Source organism: Apus apus, chromosome 27, assembly GCF_020740795.1.
Source record: "Apus apus isolate bApuApu2 chromosome 27, bApuApu2.pri.cur, whole genome shotgun sequence".
In the NCBI taxonomy this organism is placed as follows: Eukaryota; Metazoa; Chordata; class Aves; order Apodiformes; family Apodidae; genus Apus; species Apus apus.
In genome coordinates this window covers 2,005,292-2,021,013 of record NC_067308.1, presented here as the reverse complement: position 1 = coordinate 2,021,013, position 15,722 = coordinate 2,005,292, and the positions used below count along the sequence as shown (strand labels likewise).

The following is a 15,722-nucleotide window of genomic DNA, read 5'->3' as shown; positions in this document are numbered from 1 at the left end:
ACTGCTCCAGATGTGTCTCCCCAGGACAGAGCAGAGGGGGAGGAGAACCTCTCTTGACCTGCTGGCCACACTGTTCTTAATGCACCCCAAGACACCATTGGCTCTCTTGGCCAGGAGGGCACACTGCTGTCCCATGGATCACTTGTTGTCCACCAGGACCCCAAGGTCTTTCTCCATGGGGCTGCTTTCTAGCAGGTCAGCCCCTAATCTATACTGGTGCATGGTGGTTTTTATTATACCCACATTTTCTGTTTATGCTCAGAAGTGTCTCTTGCTGTTAGTTTGACTGATAAGTGTAGTTCTATTACGTTTACATAAATAAAAAGAGGATTCCTTGTGAAAGATGCTGATTAGCTTAGTTGTGTTTTACAGGCAGGTGCACTATGAGCACCTGAGGAAGCTTGATTGTAAGAGTACTATTGTTTCATCATAATAATAATGAGAAAAGCATCACTGAGCTGTGTTACTGTGCAGGGGTAAGTGAGGAGTGGTGAAGAAACAGTCCTGTGCTGCTGCTCAGAATTTATTTCTGATAATTTCAAGGAGAGCAAACAGAGTAAAACATATGTGAAGGTATCAAATACTGCAAGTGGAGATTGATTCCTTGACAGTTGACAAGAGTTTAGCATGAGATTGTGGAATTGTCAAGGTTGGAAAAGACAAATGAACAATAATCTATTTGTAGTCAATAACAGTTTAATAGCAAGAGTAATTAAAGTTTAGCTTTCTCAGACTACTGAAGTAAATTCTTGATGGCAAGAATCTTAATATTTTTGCTACTGGGGCTTTTTTTGCTGGGGCAGAAAACCCCACTGCTGGAGAAAGTGAGAAGAGCAGAGACACTGAATCCCGTCGTACTTTCCCTTCACCTTTCAGGCTCTGGAAGACAGTCTGATCGCCTTCCGCACACGCTCCAAGCGGCCACTGAAGGACGTTCCCCTGGGGCAGCTGGAGGCCGAGCTCCGTGCCCCCGACATCACACCCGACATGTACGACCCCAACACTGCGGATGATGAGGAGTGGAAGAGGTGGCTTGGAGGGCTCATGAATGATGATGTGGAGAATGAAGGTGTGTGACAGACCTGGTGGTTGCTGGAGTTGGTGTTACACTGAAAGCCTGGATCTTGGACTCGGTGATCCAGGCTGTCTGAGGAGGTGGTTGAGCCACCATCCCTGGAGACATCTAAAAAGACAGATGTGCAGGGGGACAGGGTTTAGTGGTGGATGTGGCACAGTTGGGGTAGAGGTTGGACTTGATGATCTTGAAGGTCTTTTCCAACCAGGGTGATACTGTGGTCTTTTTTGTGCCACTTGTACGTGACATTCTCGGCTGCAACCATTGTCTTCTTTAGTAATAGGCATGTTTTGCATGTCATCAGCTTTCCTCATCACATGCGTGAGGTTTTTTATACTTCAAATGTCTCACTTTGAAACAAACATGAGCCAGCACTTGCAGCAACTGGCAACCATAAATGAAGGTTGTGTGTTTCAGCTCTTGATCCATTGTGCTGTGTGATGAAGCTGGCAGCATTGATATAGAATCACAGAATTGTCAGGGTTGGGAGGGACCCCTAGAGATCATCTAGTCCAACCCCCCTGGCTGAAGCAGGATCACCTGAAGCACATCACCCAGGGCTGCATCCAGGTGGGTCTTGAATACCTCCAGAGGAGACTTCACAACCCCCCTTGGCAGCCTGTCTCAGGGCTTTGTCACCCTCAAAGTAAAGAAGTTTATCCTCCTACTTAAACAGAACTTCCCATGTTCCAGCTTGTGCCTGTTGTCCCTGGTCCTGTCACTGGGAACTACTGAACAGTGTCTGGCTCCATCCTCCCTGTACCTACCCTGAGAGACTTACAGGCATTAACAAGGTCTCCCCTCAGCCTTCTCTTCTGCAGGCTGAGTAGTCCCAGCTCTTTCAGCCTTTTCCTCATAACAGAGATGCTCTAATCTGCCAGTCATCTTCCTTGCTCTACATTGCATTCTCTCCACCAGTTCCCTGTCTCTGAACTGGGGAGCCCAGACCTGGTCCCAGTTCTCCAGATGTGACTTCATCAGGGCAGAGCAGAAGGGGAGGAGAACCTCCCTTGATCTATTGGCCACACTCTCCCTTATGCACCCCAGGATTCCATTTGCCTTCTTGGCCACCAGGGCACATTGCTGAACCTATTTGGGTCATGCTCCTTCTTGGGGACTTTATTATTTTGGTAGAAACAACTGTTTTGTTTTTTGAGAAGAAACGAGCAAGTTTTGGGTCTTGACTTCGTTTTGTCCTGAATTTACCAGTTACTTGCAGTTGTGGAAATTGAATATAAACCACAAATTGAAATATTACTGCTGAAGTCTTTCTACATGTGCCTGAAACCAAGGTCATAGAAAATAAATCCAGTTTTTCTAAATGGGAACAGCTACAAATAAGGATGGTGATAGCTCAGTTTGTTAAGAGGATGAGCCTCGTATCTCTTCCATAAAAAATAACATTAATTTCAAGCAGTAATCCTAGCCCTCTGTGCCAGGTCAGGCAGCAAAGGAAGTGCCTCTGCTCCTGGAAGCTGATGGTCTTGGGGCAGGATAATGACATTTCAAACCATGCTTCTTATTAGATGAAGCAGATGATGATGATGACCCTGAGTACAACTTCCTGGAAGATCTGGATGAACCAGATACAGAAGACTTCAGAAATGATCGTGCTGTGAGAATTACCAGTAAGTCCTTCGGGGATTCTACCTCCTTGCTTGTTAGGATTAGTGATTCATTTTGCCAAGTGTTTTGTTGCAAAGATTTTTGTGGCATAGGCCAATTTAAAAAAAAAAAAAGCTGCATCCTGACTTGAACAGCTTTCCTGTGCAAAACTGGTTTGTGTGAGGAAATGAAAGGGTCTGGCCTGAGCTTCTGTGCTATCAGATGCAACTTTACTCCCTAGCAAAGACCCAGGAGGAACACCTTGGTGGTGGTGCAATCTTCCATGAATCTCTAGCCCAGTCAGGACAGAATGTTTGCCTCATGACTTGAGTGAAATTGAATTCTCTCCAAGTCCTTGCCATCTTTGAGTTAGTTTTATAAACAGACTACTCTCCATCTGCTCAAGAAAGTGCACTCACTCTAGGTCTTATTACAGGTTTATATAACTTGAAATGTAATCCTGAAAATTAGTGTTTATATTTTTGAATCTAAACAGTCTCAGCTGAAGTTTTTTGGGGCCTGGCATTAAAAAGGGATATAATAAGAGGGCCTCTCTTTGTAAGAGGAGAGTTTTTTGTTGCAAGAGATTCCTCAGATTCCTTGATATTGACAGGATTGGTAAGTGCTCCTTGTAGAAGGATCTTCACACTTCTTTTTAATTTTGATTGCAGAAAAGGAAGTGAATGAACTGATGGAGGAGCTGTTTGAGACAGTAAGTGATAAATTAGGTGGAGCACTGAATAATGAACCTTTCTCATATCTGATATGAAATCTCTAAAGCCATAAAGGGGTGGTCCCTGTAAGATGCTTTGTGCTGACTTTGTACCAAGGACATTTTCATAAAAGTGTAATTTGTAGCCTTTGAACATCTGTAGGAACTTCCATAAGCCCCTGCAGAGATAAATGTCTGTGCTAAGATGATTATCATGAGCTTTATTAGCTAAAGACTGGTGGTAAATGTACTATTTGAGCATTCTGTTCCTTACTCTTGTTCCATGTTGGTGTCAGTTTCAGGATGAAATGGGTTTCTCCAACATGGAAGATGAAGGTCCAGAAGATGAAGATAATGTTACGGAGTCACGTCCAAATTTTAATACTCCACAGGCGCTTAGGTAGGATCATCTGGTTATGGTTGTTGAGGGGACACCTCATTGCTCTCTACAACTACCTGAAAGGAGGTTGTAGGGAGATGGGAGCTGGGCTCTTCTCTCAAGTGAATAATGACAGGACCAGAGGAAGTGGCCTGAAGTTGCTCCAGGGGAGGTTTAGACTGGATGTTATAAATAATTTCTTTACCAAAAGAATGGTTGGACAGTGCAACAGGCTGCCCAGGGAGGTGGTGGAGTCAGCATCCCTGGGAGTGTTTAAAAGAAATAGAGATGTGATGCTCAGGGACATGAATGGGTTGATGAGGTTATGGTTGGTGGATTGAGGTTATGGTTGGACTTGATGATCTTCAAAATCTTTTCCAACTAGGATGATTTTGTGAGATTGAACATGTAACTTAAAATCATAGAATCATGGGGGTTGGAAGGAACCTCTGAAGATCATCAAGTCCAGACCCCCTGCTGCAGCAGGAACAGCTAGGGAAACTACTGATTGTGATACATCTGAAGAAGGTGACAATAACAACGGAAATGGAACTGTTTAGAGAAGGACAGCAAGAATGCCTGCACGAAAAGATTGATGCAGGGTGTCCTGTGTCAGAGCTGAAATCAGTCCATGTCTTGCAGAGTGGTAATTGTCCCAGCAAGCCAGCATCTCTAGTGGAGGATTCTGTTGCGGTTTATTCAATCTCCATCTATATATTCTGTCCCTGTGTATTTAAAATGTGTTTTATTTCTTAAGTCCATCCACATATGCCCCCTTTATTAGGCTCATTCTTATGAGAAAATTGTTTCACTACCTGCCAAGTTTCTTACTCCAGCTGTATAGCTATCAGCTGTCAGTGGAGCAGGATGTTGCATGACTGGTGAGGATCCTTCAAAGCAATGGGGAGAGAAACAGGATACTGGGGTGGTGCTTCATGTGTGATCAAAGCTGTGGGGGAGCTGTGCAGAGAAGGTCCCAACCTCAAAGTAATGTCCACTCCAGCTCTCCTAACTCTTGTGTTTTACACTGTGACGGTGGGTGTCGTGTTCTGAAATAATTTAAAAAAAATGTCTGTTTACTTGCCTTTTATAAAAGTATTTTAAATTTTGTTAAGGTGAGGGGTCAAGTTCATTTACTGCTCTTACAGTTTTTGTTTCCAAGAAACACTTGAGCAGCTGGTACCACAGAATGTTTGGGGCTGGAACGGACCTCTGGAGATCATCTAGTTCAAATCCCCTACCAGAGCAGGGTCACCCAGAGTAGGTTGCAGTTTGACCAAGTGTCACCTTATCTTCTAATTAAATAGCTTGGATGTAATGGTGACCTTTTCTAAGGAAAAAGATTCTGTAAGATAGCTGAGGCCTAGGTCTGAAATTACTATAGCGGTTGGAAATCAGCTTTTGATTATTTTTTAATTGGCTTTTTCATGTGGGTTATACTTGAAATGGTGCCTTAAAGGGGAAAGAGTCTAAAGGGATCTTTCTAGGTAGATAAAACCACTCAGTTTAACCAGTTACAGAAACTGGGTAAAGGTGCCCGTCTCCTTGTTCATGGGGCAGATCAGCTCAAGTTCAAGCTGGATCTGTTTGGGAAAGGAGCTAAAATGAAGGCTGGAGGTTCTTGATACTCTCTCTGGGATGAGCAGTGCCAGAGGGGAGTGCAGCAATTCTTGAACCAGCTACAGAGCAAAAGCAGAGAAAATTTATGCTCTTAATCTTTGTATCTGTTTGTCTTTAAAAGGGACGGTTGTGTTGCTTTTTATTTGGTGGGTAGTTCTCCTAATTGTTTCTCCGCTAGTTTTATCTGTATACATGATTCTTAAAGTTGTTCTGTGGCAAAATATCCATTTCAGAGAATCATTAGGGTTGGAAGAGCCCTATAAGATCATCAAGTCCAACTATCAATCCAGCACCACCATCCAACCAAACCATGTCCTGAAGTGCCACATCTACACGTTTTTTTAAACCTCCACGGATGGTGACTCCACCACTGCCCTTGGCAGCCTGTGCCAACTTGCTAGGTCTGTTGTGGATTTAATGAGACCTTGTGTTAGAAGCATCATTGAACAGCTTTGCTTATAACTGACTTCAGGCCTATTACAGAAATGAAGCTGATAGCAGAAATCAAAATAGTAATTGGTGTAGCTAAAATAAATAAAAATCTATTACAAAGTAAGGGGTAGTTGAAGCTGTTTTTGAAAGGACAGTAATATGTGCCTCTGCTTTTCTGCTACAGCAAAGGACATGGGGTAGTGGATTAAAACTTGAAGAGGGGAGATACAGATTAGACATTAGGAGGAAATTCTTCCCTGTGAGGGTGGTGAGACCCTGGCCCAGGTTGCCCAGGGAAGCTGTGGCTGCCCCATCCCTGGCAGTGTTGAAGGGCAGGTTGGATGGGGCTTGGAGCTTGGTGGGAGGTGTCACTGCCCAAGCAGGGAGTGGGAACTAGATGATCTTCCAACCCAAACCATTCCATGATTCTATGATACAAAAGTAGCTCTTACTGTAGGATCAGCAGATGTCTGGCGGAGTACCCTGCATAAAGCTAGGTAATACTTACATATATGAAGTAGCAGCATGTGAGTCATTGTTTGTGATCTTTCTGGAGCCCCTGGTGGTAAAATGGCACCTGTAGTATCTTGGGGTCAGACCTTACCTGATGATACAGGTTGAATAGGTTTGGTTCTAATGTGTTCTAGGTTATCTCAAACCCTGTCTGCTCCTGAGAGTATCTGAGCACTTGAGTGAAACACACCGGAGGAATGACTAGGAGTGGTGGTCATGTCTATTAACAGTTCTTGAAATAACCAGTTGAAGCATTGCATGCCAGAGCTACAGGAGTGCTGTGGTAGATGAAAAGATTTATGTCTAAGCCAACTAATTGTATAAATAACTATGAGTTTTTTCCAAGTTGAAGTATGGTGTGAATGTGTTGAATAGTATAGGATGATTGGGCTTTAACTGTGCATCCCAGATCCAGAGTAGGAAAAAAACCACAAGGGGATTCTTTCCTTCTGTTGCACTCTGGTGAGACCCTCCTGCAGTTCTGGAGCACCCAATACAAGAAAGACATGGACCTGTTTGGAGCGAGTCCAGAGGAGGCCACGGAGATGATCCTTGGGCTGGAGCAGCTCTGCTCTGGAGCCAGGCTGTGAGAGTTGGGGGTGTTCAGCCTGGAGAAGAGGAGGATCCAGGAAGACCTTAGAGCACCTTCAAGTGCCTGAAGGGGCTCCAGGAAAGCTGGGGAGGGACTTTGGACAAGGGGAAACTGTTTCAAGCTGGACGAGGGAAGATTGAGATGAGATCTTAGGAAGAAATTCTTGGCTGCGAGGGTGGTGAGACCCTGGCCCAGGCTGCCCAGGGAAGCTGTGGCTGCCCCATCCCTGGCAGTGTTGAAGGGCAGGTTGGATGGGGCTTGGAGCAGCCTGGGCTGGTGGGAGGTGGCACTGGAGTGGGACTGAATGATCTTTAAGGTCCCTTCCAACCCAAACCATTCCATGATTCTAAAAAATTGGATGGTTCTTAAATCATACACTTACTATATTTTCATCTGCCTGATCTCAAACAGATTTGAGGAGCCTCTGGCCAATTTACTGAATGAACAGCACCGGGCAGTGAAGGAACAACTTGAGCAGTTGAGAATGAAAAAGTCCTCAATCAAGCCACAACAAGAGACAGAAAAATCAAAACCTCAGAATGAGAAGCCTCTCCAGACCCTTGTTTTGGACAGTGTGCAGAGAAAGAGGCTCCAGCAGCAAATGCAGCAGGTAATAAAGTGTTTTCTGGTCTGACCTAATGAATATTTCCTCTGTAGTGGGGGGCAGGGGAAGCCAGTGGTACAGCAAGTAATTTGGTGTGCTTCCTTACCTTCATTGAAAGGGCTACATTTGCAGCTGGAGCTTCAGTAGGTGGTATTTACTTGCCTAATTCCACACTGCAGGACAATTTGAGCTTATTTCTTGGTGTCTGGATTGTTCTCACGTGCACCAGCTGCCTTGGCCATGTTGGAGATCTGATTGTAATCTGACAAAATCCTCTGTTTTCACCAACTGCTTGATTTTTATTTTTTTTTTCTGAGAATATTGCTCAATGTAGCTTGGATTCTTTTCCTTCCACCACAGAAAACAGTAAAAATTCAGCTTAAACATTTTTAAAGCTCTCAGCAGCACAGATGGAAAGATGGTACTTAGAGCATTTTTTTCATGTCCATACAAGAGGAATTGAGGAGTTCAAGAGCACTTCTTGGAACTTCCCATCAACATCACAAAGTGCCCTAGTTTTGTGTGAACTTGATACAAGTCTGTGTAGTCATTTCTTATTCTGCATACCTCAGTGTCATGTCTTGGTCTGTGGCAGCAGGGGAGGGACACAGACCTCTCAGACACCAGCTAAAGAAATGGATCTTTCATTAGACCTGTAGAGTAAATGACCTTTTAAAATGTTCAGCTGCAAAGCAAGATGTATGGTGTTTGTGTGCAGATGGGGAGTTCTGGGAGCTGAAGTCATTGCTTCTAAATAAATGGAATTAGAAATAAATTTTAAAAAAATATATATCCTTTGATCCAATTGATCATTGTGTTATGAAGCTGTGGCACAAAAACTGGGAAACTGCCCTAAGACTTAAACATGATGTGTTCAAAGCCGTAGAATCATGGAATAGTTTGGGTTGGAAGGGACCTTAAAGATAATCTAGTCCCACCCCCTGCATGGGCAGGGACACCTCCCACCAGACCAGGTTGCTCCAAGCCCCATCCAACCTGCCCTTCAACACTGCCAGGGATGGGGCAGCCACAGCTGTGTAATAAATAAATCTATAATAAACTTCCTGCCAGTGGATATTAAAGTTTCCTTTTATTTTTTTAGTGCTTGACAGATTTATTGAAGTCAGAATGTGATTTTTGGGGTGCTTAGGAAGCATTTCTTGTATGTATATACTTAAGGTTTCCAGTTTGCTGGATTTCTGATGCACTGAAAAAACCCATTTGTCTGATTTTCTTTTTCAAGCATGTTCAGCTTCTGACCCAAATCCATCTTCTTGCAAGTTCCAACCCTGCTCTAAGTTCAGAGGCCAGTACTACCAGGATGTTTTTGGTAAGAATATGCCTGAAGTCAGGGCTAAAATAATGTTAATTTTTGCTGTTTACTGGAGATATTTAGGGAGCTTGATTTATTTAATTGATCCCATTGAGAGAGACTACTGCTCAAGAAGGGAATGATGCTCTTCACCTACTATGAACATGCACAGGACTTCAAGAAGTAACTCCCATTGTGGATTGTGTTACTGACAATGACAGGGCTTTGAATGGGCGTGTGGTTACATTTTTGTGTTGTTTCCTTGGAAATAATGTAACCAAAGTTCAAAAAAATACAGGTTGTGTAATTAGAGAACATTAGTGAACATGTGACCTGGAAAAATTCTGGAAAGTGGAGGAATGCAGGGAAAAAAATATTGACCAATTCTTCTGTTTGTTCCTAGGTTTGTAATGCTCAAAAATGAGACCTGCAAGGCTTGACATTTTATGCCTGTCACTTCACCAGCTTTTTTTTCATAGAATCTTAGGGGTTGGAAGGGACCTCTGGAGATCAGAGTCCAACCTCCGTGCTGTAGCAGGAACACCCAGGGCAGATCCCACAGGAACACATCCAGACAGGTCTTGAAAGTCTCCAGAGGAGACTCCACAGCCTCTCTGGGCAGCCTGTCCCAGGGCTCCCTCACCCTCACAGCAAAGAAGTTTCTCCTCATGTTGAGGTGGAACTTCCTGTGTTGTCACTTGGTTTCCCCTCGTCCTGTCACAGGCACCACTGAACAGAGACTGGCCCATTCTTGACACCCACCCTGCAGATATTGATAGACATTCATCAGGTCCCCTCTCAGTCTTCTCTTCTCCAGACTAAACAGCCCCAGGTCTCTCAGCCTTTCCTCGTGTGGCAGATGTTCTAGCCCCTTCATCATCCTTGTAGCCTCTGTTGGACTTTTTCCAGTATTTCCCTGTCCCTCTTGAGCTGGGGAGCCCAGAACTGGACACTGCTCCAGATGTGGTCTTGTGTTATGGCATTACATGTTTGTTCTCTGCCTCCCACTTGAAGGCCTATATTCTCACCCTTTTCTGTGTCTGATTTTGCAGAGTGAGCTTGGGAACTTCGCTCGCAGCTCTACGCTCCTCCGTCAGTCCTTCAACCCTAAGTTTCAAACTATGTTCCAGCCCTGTAATTTGAAGGGAGCCCTGAAACTCATAGAGGATTTTCATGCCCAAGTCCAGGTTGACTGGAGCCCTCGCAAAGCTGCAAAGAAGAGTGGTACGTGTGTGAAGGGAGAGCACTGACACTGAGAGTTAACTCATGCTCTGCACCCTCCAGCTGAGAAATGGTTCAGGCTGCTGCCTGGAATGAAATAGTTTTTTCAAATTCTGTGAGGTATTTTTAGCTAAAATGATCTGCCTTTTTGCTTCCTAACATGTTTTCCTGTGTTGCAAGTTTATATGAGCTGCTGACTTTTGTTTAACGTTATAATCCTTCCATTTATTGCTCTGCAGCTCATGTTTGAGCTGCTGAAGTCCATCAAGAAACTATGGAAAGAATTGTTCCAAATGTCTCGGTTAATGTACATCCAGGAAATAACTTCCTTCATTGAGTGTTTTATTAAAAAAAGCTCCAAACTTTAGGTTTCAAATATTTGGGGTTTGGATTTTTTTATTCTTTTTTTTCCTCTGCTACCTAGAGAGTGAACTCATTTCCAAGTGCTTTTTCATTATAGACCAGAAGAAAAGATGGAAGGGGAAAGTAATTTTACCTTTTAAACCTTAAGGGCCAAAACTAGGAAATATGAGCATTCTAAAAACCAGGGAGAAAGTCTCTCTTTCTGCAGTGATGTAAAGAAACAGTTTTCAAGAAGTCATTTGTGAAACCATGATTTATGTATGTCTGTCTGTCCTTCCCTGTTCATTCTTTTCACAGCCAATGAATTTCCATGTTTGCCAAAGCAAGTGGCATGGATTTTGGCAACAAGGAGAGTCTTTATGTATCCAGAGTTACTGCCAATATGTTCCTTGAAAGCAAACCCTCCCCGGGACAAGATTATCTTCACCAAAGCAGAGGACAAGTAGGTCCTTAGAATTATTGAATAAAATGCCCATAAGTGAGACTTCTTTGTGGAGAATTTCTAGGATGGAAACTTTTGGGATACCTGCATATTGTGCAAGAGCACAACCAAAGAGCAATCTGCTGTCTAAAAGCCTTTTTTATTTCCCCTCTTTTTTTTCTCCTCCTTCCTTCAGTTTATTAGCTCTAGGTTTGAAACATTTTGAAGGGACTGAGTTTCCAAAGCCTTTGATTAGCAAGTATCTCTTACCAACAAAAACTGCCCATCAGCTGACGGTGCGAATCAAGAACCTCAATATGAACAGAGCCCCTGATAACATCATCAAGGCAAGTGCTGCAGGTCGTGGTTGGGTGTTTGCCACCTTGTGCCTGGTTGGTGTTTGTTGTACAAGAAGAGATGTGCTCTTTGTTAAAAGGAGCTTGTGCATGTGCTGACACTTTCTTAAAGACAAAATCATCCTTTTATTAACAATGAGGATTTCTTCACACAGATCTTATCCTCTGTCCTTTGCTAATATGTGTATTACTGGTTGGATTCTCCAGAGCCCAGCACTGGCAGACACTCCCTGATACAACTTCAGTATCTTCAGTGGCTTCAGTAATCCTGCCAAATCCATACAAATCAACTTATAATCAGTGAAGCTTAAACAAAAGTTCTGTCTCCAGCCAGGCTGCAGGTCCAGCTGGGCAAATATCCTGCCCACAGCCAGTGGCCTCTGCTGAAGAGAGAATCACTGAATCATCAAGGTTGGAAAAGATCTTCAAGATCATCAAGTCCAACCATCCACTCTACAAGCCCCAACCACTAAACCATCTCATGAAACATCACGTCTGCCCTTTTTTGAACACCTCCAGGGATGGTGCCTCCACCACCTCCCTGGGCAGCCTGTTCCAAGGCCTCACCACTCCTTCTGGGAAGAGATTTTCCCTCATATCCAGCCTGAACCTCCCCTGGTGCAGCTTGACCCCATTTCCTCTTGTCCTGTCACTGGTCACCAGGGAGAAGAGTCCAACACCCACCTCACCACAACCTCCTCTCAGGTAGTTGTGGAAAGCAATGAGGTCTCCCCTCAGCCTCCTCTTCTCCAGGCTGAACACCCCAGCTCCCTCAGCCTCTCCTCATCAGACCTGTTCTCCAGACCCCTCATCAGCCCAGTTGCCCTTCTCTGCACCCTCTCCAGCACCTCCATGTCCTTCCTATCCTGTGGTGCCCAAACCTGCACCCCCAGGTCCCTCTCTGCTTGGCAGCTCTCCAGCCACTCCTCCCCAAGCCTGGAGCACAGGCCATAGGAACAGGATATTCACAGAACAGGAACCGGAAACACTTACAGGAAATACACCTGCACATCTGCTAGAACTTCAGCTTTCTTTGAGAGAAACCAAGGTGGCAGGGAGCTTTTGTTCCAGCCTTTATTCTCTGTTTATGTTTCTATGGTTAGTACCTCACTAAAGTAGCAGTGGTGAGAACTGCTTCATTCACACGAGCACCTTTACAGGGCACAATCCTTGTCCTACATCCAGCAGTTACTGGACGGGTACCTGACCAGTCATTTTGTGTGGTGTTCTTTCCTGTCTCCACATAGTACTACAAAAAGACAAAGCAGCTGCCTGTTCTGTTCAAGTGCTGTGAGGAAATCCAGCCTGATGAGTGGAAACCACCTGTGGAGAGAGAAGAACATCGCCTGCCATTTTGGCTAAAGGTAGTTCTGCCATTCTTCATCCAGCACAGGGATGTTTGGTCGTGCTGTTATTGCTTGGTTGATTAATTTGGGGTTTTTGTGGGGATTTTTTGAGCATGCGTTTTCTTTTTCTGTACAGCCCAGGTGCAGAGGGAGGTGTTTGGTTAGCCTACAGCTCTGAAGTCAGGGGTAGTCTGATTATACTACATGGCAGCCCATGTCATCCTGAGTCCAGCCAGTAAACATGGCAAGGACAGTGGTATTAGCAACCTGGAGTATTATGCACTGCTCCTGATGCCTGTCTGCAGGACAGGACTGAAGTTACCATGGTCACATTGTTTGTTGTCACATCCTTGTCTTGCTACATGGGGGTATTTCTAATGTCTCTGGTTTGATTTCATTTGGCTTTGTTAATTTTTTTCATCAATGCAGTCTGACCCATGCCTTACAGTTAGCAGTGTTGCCATCTTTCCCACAGTCTTGCAGCCATGAGAGAGGGTGTGTTCTTGCCCCTTAAACCTTACCTTCTAAGAGAGAGAAGAAATCAGGGAGCTTGGGGTGGGTTTTTGTAAGGTTCTCTTCACCTGCAGTGCGGTGGCTGTTTTTGTTATACCCAAAGTCTCGTGCCTGGTAAGGATTCTTTTTCTGAGGTTCTTTGCACAAGGAAGACTAAACCATGTCTGTGAGTCAGTCTAGAAGAACTGTGTCTGAGGAAAAAAATTAGATGCCATAAAATCCAGTTACCCTAACCACCCATTGTATTTCATTGTTACAGTGAAGTTTCCTTCCAACAAACTCTTGTGTTTGCTAAAGGAACCTCTATAAAGCAGTTCAGTTCTGTTGTTTCTTTCAAGCTCTGAGATTCCTTTGAAAGCTTTGGGGTAAAACTCATTACTGTCAATATAAAGTGATACTCAGTGGTATCAAGTAAATAAAAATCACTTCACTTTTAGAAGACAGCTGCTGTCTGTCACCTTCTGTGGTGCTGTTTGAAGGTGGTAATAGAGGAGTAGCCCGTGGACTTGACTAATGAACTCTTGTTCCTTTTAGGCAAGTTTGCCCTCCATTCAGGAGGAGCTGAAGCAATTAGCAGAAGATACCAGGGAGATGCCAGCTTCACCTGATGCAGAATCTGTCTTTTTGGCAACAGGAAAGGAAACTTCAGATGCAGACTATGATGAAAAATACCCTCTGCTCATTCCAAAGGGACTAGTACTGACCTTAAAGCCCCTTGCCAATCAGTACTGTAGGAGAGCCTGGAGGAGGCAGAGGTCTTCAGCTCTGAAACCTGTCCTCATTCAACTGAGTCCTTGTCTACAGCCCAGTTCCAACACTATTAACATTCAGAAAACAGTGAAGCTGGCCCAGTCAGAAGCTCCTCCCAGCAAAGTGAAGGTGCCGATTCCCCGGCTGATCCAGCCAGCTGCAGCTGTGCAGACAGTTCCAGGAGTGCAGCCTTTGAATGTCCCAGCAGTGGTAGGAAGTGGGGATGGTTTGGAATTTCCCAGCGTTCTCCCCACATCACAGTCAGACTCCAGACAAGCTTTCTCAGCTGCTGTTCCATCAGCTCTAGTGTCCTCAAATGCAGTCACTTTTCAGCCAGCTTCAGCTGGAGCAAAACCACGCAAACCTTGTGTTCGGAAGGGATCCCAGAGGAAAAAAGGGACAAAATCTGCCCTGCTGCTAAAGGCTCCACCTTTGATTCAACCATCTCCTGTCATCCTTACTGTACCTGCCACCACAGTGAAGGTGGTTAATATAGGCAACGGTTGCAATATGATCCAGCCCATAAACACAACGGTTGGTAGAGGTGCTCAGGCTATCCCAGTTACAACCTTATTGGTAAATCCATCCACTTTCCCCTGCCCATTAAATCAGCCTCTAGTAACTTCTTCAATCCCTTCGTTGATTGTCTCTCCTAACCCTGTTGGTCTTTCTGCACCATCAGTCAGTGAAAATGAAGAACAGCTGAATCTGGTTCCTTCCTGCACTGCTGGGAACAACCAGACTGCCCATCCCACGGTGGAGCCCAAGGCTGAACCCCCAGAGTTGTACATTTCATGCTCTGCTGTCTCCCCCAAGAAGGACTGTGCTACAAATCCTGCTACTTCAAATAATGGTAGTCAGGAAAAGGTAAAGAAGAGTGACTGCTGTAGCTGGACAGTGGTAGAAGGAGACAAGAACCCTCCAGAGCCATTGGCTGTGGACCTTTTGCCTCATTTAGAAGGTCCAGATGAAATGATGAAAACTGAGCATGAAGATTCAAATGATGCTGTCAAGGAGGTAAATCCAGTACAGAAGAGAGATCTTTTATGTGCTGAAGTGAAGGAGGAATTTGTGCTGGATCTTGGTCAGGAGCTGAACATGGAGGCTGCATGTTCATGTTCAGATGACCTGAAAGATATTAAAAAGGAGCATACTTTGTGTGGTGGGAAGGGAGAAGAACAACAACGGGCCTTGCAGTCATCTGCCCACGGTGAACAGCAGATGGATGCAGGTGGTGTTGCTGGACCACAAGTAAGGAGTGAGTCTCCAAAGAATCTGTCTTACGCAGCAGATGTTGAGACAGAATTTAGCAGTCCACTAGGAAGACCAGAGGATTCTTCCAGTATAGATGGTCAGTCTGTTGGGACACCAGCTGGCCCTGAAGCTGGAGGAGAGAGGGAAGGACAAGAAGAAGAGGAAGAAGATGACTTTGATGATTTTACACAGGATGAAGATGAAGAAATGTCATCAGCCTCAGAAGAATCTATTCTTTCAGTGCCAGAACTTCAGGTAAAACAAAACTCTAAAACACTTGTAAATGACAAGTACCAGTGTCCTGAAACACCTGCGTGGAGTCAGGGCAAATCACAATTTGAATCCAACTGGAGTGTTTGCTGTGGAACAGCATGGTGGTGTGGCTGTTTGACAGAGAAGTTGGACACCACATTTTTCTGAGAAGATTTTTAAGTCCAAGCTAAAGGAATATCTTGCAAATACGCAGATTAAAATTTTTACTGAGTTGTAAGGAGTTCCTGAACTGAGGCTGTTCCTTAATAATAAGTACTTGAAGTGAAAATTATTTTCCAGGTTACAATTCCAGCAAGCCTTGAAGAACTAAGTTGATCTTTCACCAGAGAGGGCACCAGGACAAGGGGTAATGGTTTTCAGCTGAAAGAGGGTAGATATAGG

General features: G+C 44.5%; 1 protein-coding gene across 5 annotated transcripts in view; it reads left to right on the top strand.

Annotated features, from left to right (window-relative positions):
* LOC127394940 (GON-4-like protein) overlaps window positions 1-15,722 on the top strand; it is a 34,464-nt gene that overhangs the window by 8,924 nt on the left and 9,818 nt on the right. For 4 of the 5 annotated variants that reach the window (XM_051641250.1, XM_051641251.1, XM_051641249.1 and 1 more), the window contains 11 exons: window positions 877-1,069; window positions 2,602-2,703; window positions 3,352-3,392; window positions 3,689-3,792; window positions 7,340-7,538; window positions 8,776-8,862; window positions 9,897-10,068; window positions 10,726-10,870; window positions 11,046-11,196; window positions 12,453-12,569; window positions 13,599-15,323. In XM_051641250.1, coding sequence (XP_051497210.1) covers window positions 877-1,069; window positions 2,602-2,703; window positions 3,352-3,392; window positions 3,689-3,792; window positions 7,340-7,538; window positions 8,776-8,862; window positions 9,897-10,068; window positions 10,726-10,870; window positions 11,046-11,196; window positions 12,453-12,569; window positions 13,599-15,323 — 3,036 coding nt within the window. Of the gene's footprint in view, window positions 1-876; window positions 1,070-1,575; window positions 1,646-2,601; window positions 2,704-3,351; window positions 3,393-3,688; window positions 3,793-7,339; window positions 7,539-8,775; window positions 8,863-9,896; window positions 10,069-10,725; window positions 10,871-11,045; window positions 11,197-12,452; window positions 12,570-13,598; window positions 15,324-15,722 lie in introns of those variants that run through there. The other variant, XM_051641254.1, reaches the window with a different exon arrangement.